The sequence below is a fragment of the Alternaria hordeiaustralica genome (assembly GCF_023758085.1).
Source record: "Alternaria hordeiaustralica strain BMP 2776 chromosome Unknown scaffold_16, whole genome shotgun sequence".
NCBI classification, from domain to species: domain Eukaryota; kingdom Fungi; phylum Ascomycota; class Dothideomycetes; order Pleosporales; family Pleosporaceae; genus Alternaria; species Alternaria hordeiaustralica.
The window spans coordinates 232,910-244,528 of NW_026056788.1; the positions used below are offsets into that span (position 1 = coordinate 232,910).

Genomic DNA, 11,619 nt, shown 5'->3' on the forward strand with positions numbered 1-11,619 from the left:
ACAGCCTGCTTCTCCTCTCTCAAGACCTCGCATCATGGACGAAGTCTAGTTTAGCCCTTCAGGTCGATCGGGCGAAACTTTCTGTACCCAGGTATGTCATGTAGACCTGGCTTCTCACTGACTATACCGAGTCGTTGTGTTCAACCCGTGGACATGACCATAAGCTGGATCTAACCAGACTGCCTTTCGCGACAGGCGCCTCCTGCGATTCCCACTGCGAAGAGCACACTGCACGATGTCTATCGAACACCCGCACCGAGCTGATAGACGAGACAACAACATGAACGAACAGCAAGGACGGCAAGTCTACATCCTGGCTGAGCGGCATGGCGGGCACGGGAAAGTCTACGATAGCGCAGACGGTCGCTCAGTCGAGGGCAGCTCGGAGCAGCTTCTTCTTTAAGAAAGGCGATGGCAAGCGCGGGAATGCTTCACGGCCTTTGACCACCATCGTCGTATGCCGCTGCGGAGTACTCCATCCGACCGAAGCGGCAGCCGTTGCGGTGGGCGTAGTTAACGTGTGGTATGGAGAGGTAAGGAGTCGAGGCTTACAGGGCGTGGCGATTGTGGAGCCGCATTGCTACATCATCAGACCAAAGGGATATCTCAAACCTCCCTTTTCCGTGCCTCAGTCTTGGGTCACCCTTGCGCCCACAATTACCCGCTCATGCGAACCGTCGCGTATCGGGTACTGGCATGTTGTACAACGGCAGATGCTGCGATGTGAACTGATCGTCGACGATAGACTATTTCCTCACTCGTACCTAGCCTATGGCAACGTACGCTCTATGCGTTTAAATCTTCAGCCTGGTCTGATTACTATCGCGCTAGATCTAGACCTTGCAGGCCGTATCGTGGATATGGGGGAACACCATACTCAACGCCTGTCAGGACTCCACCACGCAGTTGGAGCAACGCCACACAGAGCCCTGCCGTGTATCACTCAGCAGTGGCCTGCCCTTCCAGCCACGCTCTTCGCGAGCCGAGGGCAAAGGGAAAATACCACAAGGCTACAGTAACGGCACGCGCGATCGGTGTAATTCCGCGGCATCCTTTGCACAAATCGGTACAATCAATGTGTATTGTATGCAGTTGACCGCACATTACCACCCATAGTTGGGCCCCTTACGCTTCCATGAGAAGTTGGCACGCATCCGCGGAGGACTCGGCAGCAAGTCATGTCAATTGTAGATGACCAGTATGTATCTTGCATTCAGTTCATTGGAGAGGACGAGTATCGGGCTTCACATCACTATCAGCAGGGCGCCCCTTTATTACCCACCAATGGGTGTTGCACGGCATGTTCAACACCCCCGTGGATGTGACCTCACTTCCTGACCACCGTCTAGAAGTATAAGGTGCAAACGGACGTGTACCTGACATCACGTACTAACCTCACCCTTCACTTACTCACGTGCGTAATAGTATCAATGGACGACTGTTTAGTACTCTCACCACCCCGATTATACATATCAAGAACCTCATTCCAATCAAAGATAGCACCACACCCTCACAGCCAGCAATGACCTCACAAAAGACCATCGCCCTCATTGGCTCCACAGGCTTCCTAGGCCCCTACATCACCGCCTCTCTCCTCCAAAAGCATCCCCACACCACCATCCTCTGCCTAAACCGTAGCAAAGACGCAGAACAACGCACCACCTCGACTCTCACCCACATCAGCAACGAAGACCTAACCCGCCTCACCTTCATAACAACCGACATCACACTCCCCAGCCTCGGCCTATCCCCCACCCAATACACACATTTCACGACCAGCGTTTCGGAAATCGTGTTCAATGCGTGGAACGCGAATTGGGCGACGCCTCTCATTGGCTACCTGCCCCTCCTCAACGCTGTTCAACATGTCATCACTGCATGTATCGCCAGTCCCCTAAACCCGCGCGTAACCTTCATGTCGTCCAACACTTCGATAATGAATCACCCAACCCAGCATCCTTCCACCCCGCTCATCCCCGAAGTCCCTGCCTGGGACTTTGCCAGCGCAGCGAACACGGGGTATGGCCAGAGTAAATGTCTCGCGGAGCAACTTCTCGCGCGCGCAGGGCGAGAACACGGGTTACGCATCGCTATCGTCCGCGCAGGTCAGATCGGAGGTGCATCATCCGCCATACTCAATGCGCCGCAGTGGCCGATCCAGGGTTGGCTATACGTCATAGTCAAGACAAGTCAAAAACTGGGGTACTGGCCCGTGAGGATGAATGCTGTGGATTGGATTCCGGTTGATTCGTTGGCGGAGGGGATTGCCAATGTCACATTATCCCAACCAAGCACATCTGCAGTCAATGTCAAGGTGTACAACATGATGCACCCCCGCCCTGCGCCTTGGGTGCTGCTGCAGAAAGTGTTGGTGGAGCGATTCGGACTGGAAGTTAGGGAGTGTAGTCTGCCGCAGTGGTTGGGTATGTTGGACCCGCAGAAGTTCAAGATGCATGCGTTTTTGATGGAGGGTAGGGAGGGTAGGGAAGGGGAGGCGTTGGTTTTCTATAACAGAAATGCACTGGAGATGTTGCCAGAGGTTGAAGATGTTACGGAGGAGTTGGTGGAGAGATGGTTGAGGGGGTGGGGTTTGAGGCTGGGGGAGGTGAGGGCGAGGCTGTGAGTTGGGGGATAAAGATGTGTAGACGTGGAGGGGATGTGGTGGTTAGTCAGAGGGCACGGCGAGAGACACTAGGTGGAATAATTTGACATGAAATGGATAGTTGTCATTTCTTAGCGCTACATATCATGCAACTGCGCTATACGGTCCTGCCGTCAAGTACTCAAAGCGTACCATCTACAAAGTCTGCTTGCCTCTCGTCTCAATAGGCAACACCAACATACTAAAGAACGCTGCGATGAATAGACCACCGCTGGCGTAAATCGGCGCCTTGGGGTTACTTCCACCCGCCTGAATAGCAACAATGGGCGCACAAAGACCAGCAACGCGGTTCAAGAAACTGCTCATTCCAGTACCAGTGCCACGGATCGGGGCGGGGAACACTTCAGGTGTGTACGCGTACAAGACACCGTACATGATGTTCTGGAAGAAAGCCTCGAGACAAGTGAACGCGAGCTGGAAGTCGGAGTCGGAAGAGATGGTGAAGAGGAAGACGAAAACACCGGTGATGACTGTGGCGATGGCCATTGTGCCCTTGCGGCCGACGTATTTGAGATCGACGGTGTAGCAGGCGAGGATGGATCCGGGGACTCCGACGATGGCGGTGATGGCGTAGTTGCGGTAGACGATGCTGATGTCGTTCTCGACTCCGCCGCCCGAGTTCTTCAGGTACTGTGGCAGGAAAGCGTTGAACAGCGGGTAGGCCATACCGATAGTCGACCATTGGAACCAAAGCAGTGCGGTAGTAAGACCAATCTTCTTGTCCTGGAAGAGAGTCCTGAAGCGCTTCATCGAGAAACGGCTGAGGGAGCGCTTGACGATTTCGAAGACGCTGAGCTTGACATCTTCTCCGGTGACTTCCTGGTCGCCGCCAATTTGGTTGAGTATGTCCTCGGTGAGCCAGGTGTGCGTCTTGTTGTAGTGCGCAATACCGTAGACGGTGGCGACAGCCTCAGCCTGGCGACCGCGAGACAACAGGAACTTGGGTGACTCGTAAAGATGGAAGAGGAAGAAGCGGCAGATGAACATGAAGAATGTGATGGCGCCGAGAGTTAGGATGAGGTATCGCCAGCCCATGTTGTCTTCCATGCGGCATTGTCCGATGGGAGTACCGTCGGCGCATGAGAAGTTGGGGATGAATGCCCATGCCACTGTAGGTCGTTAGTAAATGATGAGTATAGCTAGCGATATCAACTTACGGAGCGAGGCAACCAGGTTACCGACGGGCCAGAAGATGGAAAGGAGCGTAAGGAGGTTTCCCGATGTTTGAGGCAGGAATTCGAGGAACAAAGCGCCGTCAACTGGGAGGTTACCACCGACACCAAGACCGATACAAGCGTAGAGTGCGCATGTGCCGATCCAGTTGGGCCCGCCGCCGGATGCAAGACCAAAGACACCAGCGAGGAAAAGAGTAAAGTTGAAAGCGAGACGGCGACCGATAATATCAGAGGCGGTACCCCAGAAGGAAGCGCCAATGCAGAGACCAAGGAAGAGCGCTAGTGTGGTGTATCTGACTTCTGTCTCGCTGACACCGAACTCAACGCTGAGTTGTGGTAGTGTGAGAGCAACACCCTGTATCTTGGTAAGTCCTGTTGGTTGATGAGGAATTTGATATGCGCACCTGCAGCCACAAGTTGTCGGCCATCCAACCGCCACCGCAAAGAGCAAAAAGCTGCCACTGGTAGCGGCCCATACCCATATCTTGCAAGGCTTTGTTGATAACCTTGGACTTGCCTGTAGAAGATCAGTACTGTTTCCTCGTGAAAATTACCGGAGGTGATAGGAAAAGCCACACGACGTACGGTCATATGGCGTGTCGTTATCCGAAGCAGCGACCTCTGCTTCAATCTCTGCCTTCAATGCTGCGATTGTCAAGCCATGGTTAACAACACCACTAGATGCATTACTGTCAGGGCGCGTGAGGCCATCTTCTGGTTTGTCGTCTTTGGTCGTCTTCTCTGTTGCAGCGAGGGAGGCGCGTGGGTGGGTGGAAGCTACAGAAGCGCGATGGGTCGAGTCATCAAGAGGCACATGGACGCCGGGGAATTCGTCGACATGATGGGCCTTGAAGGGATTCACAAACATAGTTCGGACCATCTTGGCGTAATGATGGTGGTGGTGCCGCGATGGAGGATGGGCGTAGAGTTGTTGCTTGGGGTTGGCGCAATGGTAAAGAGGGGTGCGATAATTGGGCAGTCGCAATTGGGATAGTGCTGTCCAGGGTCGTCGAGTCGTCGATGTCGCTGTAATCTGGTGGCGTTGTCGTTTATGTGTCGAACCGTCACGGCGTCTTCACCCAAGCAGGATGCTAAAGGCTTGTGAGGCTTGGAAAAGCTTGTATATTGGGTATGGCAAGCTTCCGCGACAGCAGGGTCGCAGGAAATTGATGACAAGAGTTACACGAGCTCGGTCCCGGAGGAGGGTCATGGCCCCTCATATACTCCAGCTCTCCCCGGCGCCGCCCCTGTCAAAAAATCTTTTGGAACGGACAGATGGTGTGGAGTCGTTGGTACGGTGCGCCAAGGTAGCGGCATTAAGGCGCGCCGTGACGTAGTGCTTGGTGGACCAAGCATCAGACCCCATCACGTTCCTCTGCCGTTCACTGCAAAGATCATCCCACGTCGCCTCTGTGGTTCGCTCGATCCTATTAGGCTTGGCCTTAGCTAATACCATCGGTCTGGTAAGCTTTGCAGTCTCTCTTCTTGTGCGTGGGTGCGCCTGCAGCAGCGCGCCCGATGAGCGCAGTGACAGAACCTTACACGCTGAGCCCTCGATGAACACAACAGTTCACTGACCAGGTGCATCGGTTGACAGTGATGGCTACCAGCACAGATCGTCGTTGCTACTGCGACGTTGACCTCTCGACGCGAGGCTGTTCGCTTGTGGCGGACCCGACGAATTTTGCCGCGTGCCGAAACGCTACTAGACTAAAGACGTGCCGATTACGTTTACTTTCGCAGGCTTCGCACACGCGAAATGGCTAAGAAGACCGGCCTCAAATTATCGCCAGACGTTAATCACACCGACAGTAAGCGGGGTGGCTCGAGTGTTCTCGTTGAATGCCCGGATCAGGCATGACGTCCCAGAGATATCACTCCCAGAACGCGCGGGATGCCTTCGACCCCAACATCGATGGGAGATCGACATGCCCTGAATGCGCGGCCTGCCACTGCTAATCTACTGGAAAGACCGAGACCGAAACGCTCGAATTGCAACGAGAAATCTGCCGTTCACTGTGGCAGGTTGTTGGATCCTTGCCCGGCTCCACACCTGCCAACCACTGCAGTAAGTTCACCGGTCTCCTCCGAATGCAACACTTTCCCTGGCAGCACGTGCCGAGTAGGCGCGAAGGTGGGCCTGCCCCAAAGCAAGTCGTAACGACAACGGGCAATGTCACGCGACATGCTCGATTCAAGGATCCAGGGCCTTTCTGTTGACCTCGTATCGCCTCGGTACTGTAGTGTTACCCGAATGTAACCTACGTACCACATTACTTGGCGAGAGCAAGATCAAGAATCTTTCGGTTCTTCCCACCATGTTTCGCCTGAATCTGGCACCGACTGCATCTTTCGAGCGACACCACAGGCAAAGCTGCAGGACGGCATGCATGTTGCTGAGAAACGTTTGCGCACCCTGCGCCTGTTGTCGGCATCTTCCTAGTATCAGCCTTACCAAGATACATAAGGTTTGATTCGATCTTTCCATTCCTCCTCACGCCAACTGCTCCAGCCTTGCGTCGAGGCTGCTTCGAGAAGAGATGCGTTTTCATCACAAATGGCAACGACGAACATCGTGTCAGATTGGACGAGGTAGTAGCCCTCGTCAATGATCCGCTCTGTCATGGGTCAGCCTTCCTTCGAGTGACATACACCAGCATCTTCCATCAACAGTGCCATAAACACCACTCATCAATAGCACGACCATCATTTCTATCATCTGTTGCTATCAGCTAGCAACATGTCCGGCGCCGAACCCCTCGTCAGTAAGAACAGCGCTGAAACCGTGGAAGCCTTCTACAAGCTACTTGATGAACGGAAACGTTTTGCAGCGTCGCGATCGGTCGCAACTATACCCAAATGGCCAGCAGCCCGCAATGATCACTACTGTGACCAAGAGGTGTGTCGACACGATGTCATTGACTTGTCCTCCATGTGTGAGCGGTCCGATAGCGATAGCGACTGGCAGCCATACATCACGGGTGACAAGAAATTCCCCATCATCGGATACGAATCTCCATCGAACAGTGAACAGTCCGTGACGGAGAGCTGCCGTCAATACTTCTCTGATGACGCGGATTAGTACGTTGTTGAGAACGTCCAGATCAGGGAAGTGGCCTGCTGACATCATGTAGCATTGTCCGTCTCCGTTACAACACACCACCCACAGTCTACGATGACCAAGACCACGGAAGCCGTCGGATGTCTTCGATAGACCCTAAATCAAGCATTCGCGCCCTCCGACAAGAACTCGACAACCTACAGATCAGCAGCGCACAGTCTTTTCTTGACCTAGAGGAGCAGCTCGACATGCTCGCCTCATCATACGATATGCTGCGTAGGGACCACCAAGCTCTCTCCAACAAACATAACGAACTCCTGGGGCTTTCATTGAAGCAGTGCAAAGAGCTAGGCAGTCAGGCCAAGGTCTTGATGGGATTGAGCGAGTGGAAAAAGCGCACGGAAAATAGCTTCGCCGCGGTACGCGTTCAAGGGCAAGAACCGGAGGTTTTGTATTTCGACACACCGCGTTCGACTTCCACGGCGGAGATCGGACTGGAGGATCTGAGAGCTACTCCTCTCGCAACGGAGAGTCGGGCTGTTACACCGGCATCGAATGAACGAGACCACGGTGTCGGAGGGGTACCGCCACCTCCGACCATGCCTCCCACGACGCCTGAACGACGTGCCAAACATCCGCGTTTGGTCCTGAGACTATCGGCCAAGCCAGTCACGAAGGAGGAAGTCATGGAATCCCCTAGTGCTTTGGGAACGGACGAGCCCCAACGCCCGAAGCGCGTCAGGAAGCCCACGGAGAAGCGCAAGGCCGCTGAGCTGGAGGCAGCGTCGGCAAGGAAAGCGAGGAAGCTGAGTTGCAAATCAGCCCCGTTCTGATCGGATGAGTATGACGTCTGGTCGATTGTTGACATGGTGTTGAGGGATCAGTGAGACCATCGGTTAAGCATGGTGGCTTGCACTGGGTATAGCAGCAATAACATCATTGCTTTTCCCTCACCACGTGTAAAAAAACGAATCTGCTAAACAAAAGCTTGTCTCCCTGCACAGCCACACATGACGATGTTCGCGGCGCCTTAGGGCCTCCGAAGGTTTTCGGGGTTGAGCCACCCTGCGACACTTAACTTCAGCCCCGTCCGCCCTTTTCTGAAAGCCTTGTGTTGACACATTTTGTATGCCGAACCCTAGCATTTCGCAATCGCAGTCGCATGGTTTAGACATCGCATCGGGGGCGAGGTGATTTCGAGCGCCAGCGTGAGTAAGACTATGGTATGATATTACTATATGCTTAGATGTACGTCAAAGAGCTAAACTATGTGAACGTAGAAAAATAGCCCGAGTACCAGGCACACGACGCGGATTGCACTACATGCGAGCGCAGCATCGCTGGCTATCAAAGTCCGATGGCCAATACCGCTGGGTGCATACTCGTCTACCACCGAGTTAAACCCAACCTTGCGACTGCGGCAGTCGCACACAGGATCCAGAGGCTACCGACTCGTTGACCACCTATCCCAGATCTGATAATCCGGTCCCTTCTTCACTCCCTGGAGAAGCGGTGGCTTCGTGCTCGAGATAGTGCTGGAAGGGGTACACAGCGCTGACAAGATTACGATCCGAGCATGATCAAGAACCATCGCCAGTAGCGTTCCACCCATCCGGCTCTCCCTGCGCGTAAACATCTATATGCAAATCCTGCCAATCCCAAATCTGCTCCATACCACCCATATCGACGGCAGCTGGATCACCGACTGTGCCAAAGGGATTTTGGGCGAGAAATTGATCGATATCGAAGGACAGCTCATCTGAGATCGTCATTGATGGAAGATCGGCCGCAGTCGAAACCATCGGCGCAGCAGTGGGCTCCGGCGGCGCTGTGTTCTTCACGGGCGGCATCACCGCTACAGGCGCAGGCTCATGCGCCGGCACCGGCGGTGTCGTTGTAGGTACCGAAGAAGAAGTCTGTCGTTGCCGCTTACTGGCGGATGAGTACCGCGAAAGCTCCGGTGTGGCCTGCACGAGCTTGAAGAGGAAGTTGTACGATGTAGCGCCTAGTTTCGTCGTCCCGCTGAGTTGATGCAGCGTATCCAGCGAGCTCTCAATGGCATCCACAATCTCTTCGCGATGAGGTAGGAGGTGCTCGCGGTCGTGTATAATTGCCGAGCAGAGTAAAGTCGCCGTGTCGAAGATCGCAAAAACAACCATATGGAACTTCGCGTTGATGGGGAACTCGTGGTCGAAGAGCTGGCGCGCTACTTTCAGAAGTCGCAACGCGATGTCTACGCCTTTCTTCCGGAACTCGTCGTCCTGGTCGGCTATCGCGTCCCGCCGTTCTCGGGTCAGGTAGGGCTTGAAGAAGTTCAGCATCGTCACGAAGATGACGCAATGTAGCTGACAGCGCTGGAACACGAAGAAAGGATGGGACTCATCGAATGACGTGTCGGGGTCTGTGAAGCGGAAAATCGGGGGTAGCTCCTCGATGAACTTTTCGCATTCCGCTTCTATCGCCAAGACCTGCTTGTCCGAGAGGGCGTGTTCAGATTGAGCATTCCCCATGGTAGCGGCGATCCTACGGCCGAGGGTTGCTTGAAGGGCGATGTGTGCGAAGGGTGATAGTAGGTTTGGCTCCGTGGTCGACTTGTCGAGGCGTAGATTGGGGAACTTGAAGTCGAGATTCTTTTGGTCGATGAGGTTTGGACGGCCGAGCCATGCTGACATTTGCCTGCGCGAGAGTCAGGCTATGCTTCTACAATGCGTAGGTTTGTACTTACCAATCCCAGATGTACAGCAATGTCCAGAGACGTCTCCTGATCTCTATGTCGAACTCACACAAGCCTTCGATACCTCCATCCTTATCGATGCCCAGTTCTTGCGCTTCCCGGATTGTGCGCGAAAGCGCATGCCACGACTCTACGATCTTGGACTCGGCCTTCAACCAAACGCACTTCAGAAATAGCTCTTGCACGCGTTCAACGCTCGTTCTCGCTGCTCCAAAACTCCGGCTTAGCTCTTCCGCCGCGTCGGAGAAACGGTCTGTCAGAGTCTGGCAGTTGCAAGCCAACTCAAACTCGATCATCTTGCGGAGTGCGGGTGTGAGGTACTGCACTGAGTACGCGCATATCCTCAGGAGCAGGCAGGTAAATTCTGGAGAAAGTTGCTTGCCGGCACCGCGATCTGCCCACCACTGGACATACTGTTCGGCTAATGTTGGCCCGTATATTGCAGTGTAGCGGTAGTTGACGACGTTGAGGAAGTGGTTAACGAACGCATCTGCTCATGGTTAGAGATTGGATCGTTAAGATCTCGCGGTGTTTGTGCCTACCCGTTATTGATCTTGGCGGAACGGCTGACAGGACTTTCTCGAGAACATCCGTGGTAACGGAGCTCTCTGTCGGCGAGTCTTTCCGCGGACCGTTCTTGAACGTGTTAGTGGATATCAAAGTTTTGAGAGATGCTCTTACCTCCTCCACCCCGCCTACTTTGTAGTGCACATGACCAGGCATGTACCCCCACGCTTTCAGCCCATCCTCAAGCTCTTCTTGCTCGCCATCCTGCGACAAAAATTGCGGCTCTGCAGAGTCAGGAGCGCTTCGTTTTGTGCCTTTGATGCTGGAGGCCGAATTTTCACTGCAGAATCGCTGTTACTACCGCGTTCCGCTAATGGCGGGGTAGGCAGGACGATCTACATACCGGGACGACTCTGGAGAAGGCTCCTGCTGCCCTCTTTTGACAGAGAATTGACAAAGATGGGGTACTTTTCGTGCCTGACAGTGATTGCAGGGCCATTCTCGCGAGCACTAGCCGCGTCATTAGTTCAAGGGGTAGATGCAGGGCCATTGTGGAGTGTCGTCACCTTCTGCTTCCTCCGTTGACACTCAGTACAGGACGTGGTTGCGCGACTGTCTTTCAGCGATTGCATGGTCGCCATTACACTTGATTGAAGACCGGTCAAGATTGAGTAGTTCAAGGTTTATGAAAGCATGGCGAACGGACGAATCCAACGCTGTTGAGTTGTGGATCGGACCCTAAGACCGACCCCACCAGATCCACAAGAGCCGCCGCGCCACCTCCACGGGCCGAAGTTTTGGAGCCAGCCAGAGCTGACCCTGATTTCTCAGCACGTCATGTGATGTGTGGCGACGCTTTTCCGTACGAAAAACTGTAATGTCTACGCGAGCGGAAACCTCAATTCTGCAGGATCGACGGAACCTCCGACATTGGCACACTTTGCCCAGGCGGCAGTTGATTAAATCGCGCGGCTGTGCCACAATCCGGTGGCTTCGTTGACGGAGGACGCAGCGACAATGTTCGTTCCTTTCGACCTCACTCATACGACTAGTAGTGTCGCCTACACGTCCCTGGCATTAGTTCTACGGATCTGCGCACATCGTCTAGACCGCGCGAGGCTCGCTTGCGCATCTCGGGGTACCTTCCAGAGTCCCCCGAGGCCGAGTATCCGTGGATGCCACCTGACGACATGGCCCGTCGCGTTGAAGGCTTCTAGGATGGCTGTCATAGCAATGGCATGAGTACGGGTTCAATCGTTGCATGGCATCGCGTTGTAACAGACGCTGTCATGCTGGTAGGATTCCCGTGCTGCCTTGGCTAGTTCAGGCATGATGTCATCGCACCTCAGATGCTGCCTGCAGCCTGGCAGCTAATCTCAAAACACCACGATACCGGCACATAGTGACATCTACGGCTAGCAGCTTCAAAGGTCTTCAAACACGTAACCCAGGTCTAAAATGCCACTTCATCCTCTCCCAC

At 54.1% G+C, this 11,619-nt stretch overlaps 4 protein-coding genes across 4 annotated transcripts; 2 read left to right on the forward strand and 2 right to left on the reverse strand.

Annotated features, from left to right (window-relative positions):
* Positions 1-1,522: 1,522 nt before the first annotated feature.
* J4E84_007368 (uncharacterized protein) lies at positions 1,523-2,623 on the forward strand (the record flags this gene model as incomplete). Its single annotated transcript, XM_049389952.1, has 1 exon — positions 1,523-2,623. The coding sequence occupies one exon, from the start codon at positions 1,523-1,525 to the stop codon at positions 2,621-2,623; it is 1,101 nt and encodes a 366-aa protein (XP_049242252.1).
* Positions 2,624-2,797: 174 nt separating this feature from the next.
* J4E84_007369 (uncharacterized protein) lies at positions 2,798-4,717 on the reverse strand (the record flags this gene model as incomplete). The annotated part of the gene is made up of 4 exons (XM_049389953.1): positions 2,798-3,771; positions 3,820-4,192; positions 4,242-4,354; positions 4,423-4,717. 4 exons carry the CDS (start codon positions 4,715-4,717, stop codon positions 2,798-2,800), a joined length of 1,755 nt encoding a protein of 584 aa, XP_049242253.1.
* A 1,860-nt stretch (positions 4,718-6,577) lies between these two features.
* On the forward strand, positions 6,578-7,731 carry J4E84_007370 (uncharacterized protein; the record flags this gene model as incomplete). The annotated part of the gene is made up of 2 exons (XM_049389954.1): positions 6,578-6,870; positions 6,972-7,731. The coding sequence occupies 2 exons, from the start codon at positions 6,578-6,580 to the stop codon at positions 7,729-7,731; spliced, it is 1,053 nt and encodes a 350-aa protein (XP_049242254.1).
* Positions 7,732-8,478: 747 nt separating this feature from the next.
* J4E84_007371 (uncharacterized protein) lies at positions 8,479-10,689 on the reverse strand (the record flags this gene model as incomplete). The annotated part of the gene is made up of 5 exons (XM_049389955.1): positions 8,479-9,574; positions 9,624-10,122; positions 10,175-10,268; positions 10,314-10,461; positions 10,622-10,689. The coding sequence occupies 5 exons, from the start codon at positions 10,687-10,689 to the stop codon at positions 8,479-8,481; spliced, it is 1,905 nt and encodes a 634-aa protein (XP_049242255.1).
* Between the last annotated feature and the right edge of the window lie 930 nt (positions 10,690-11,619).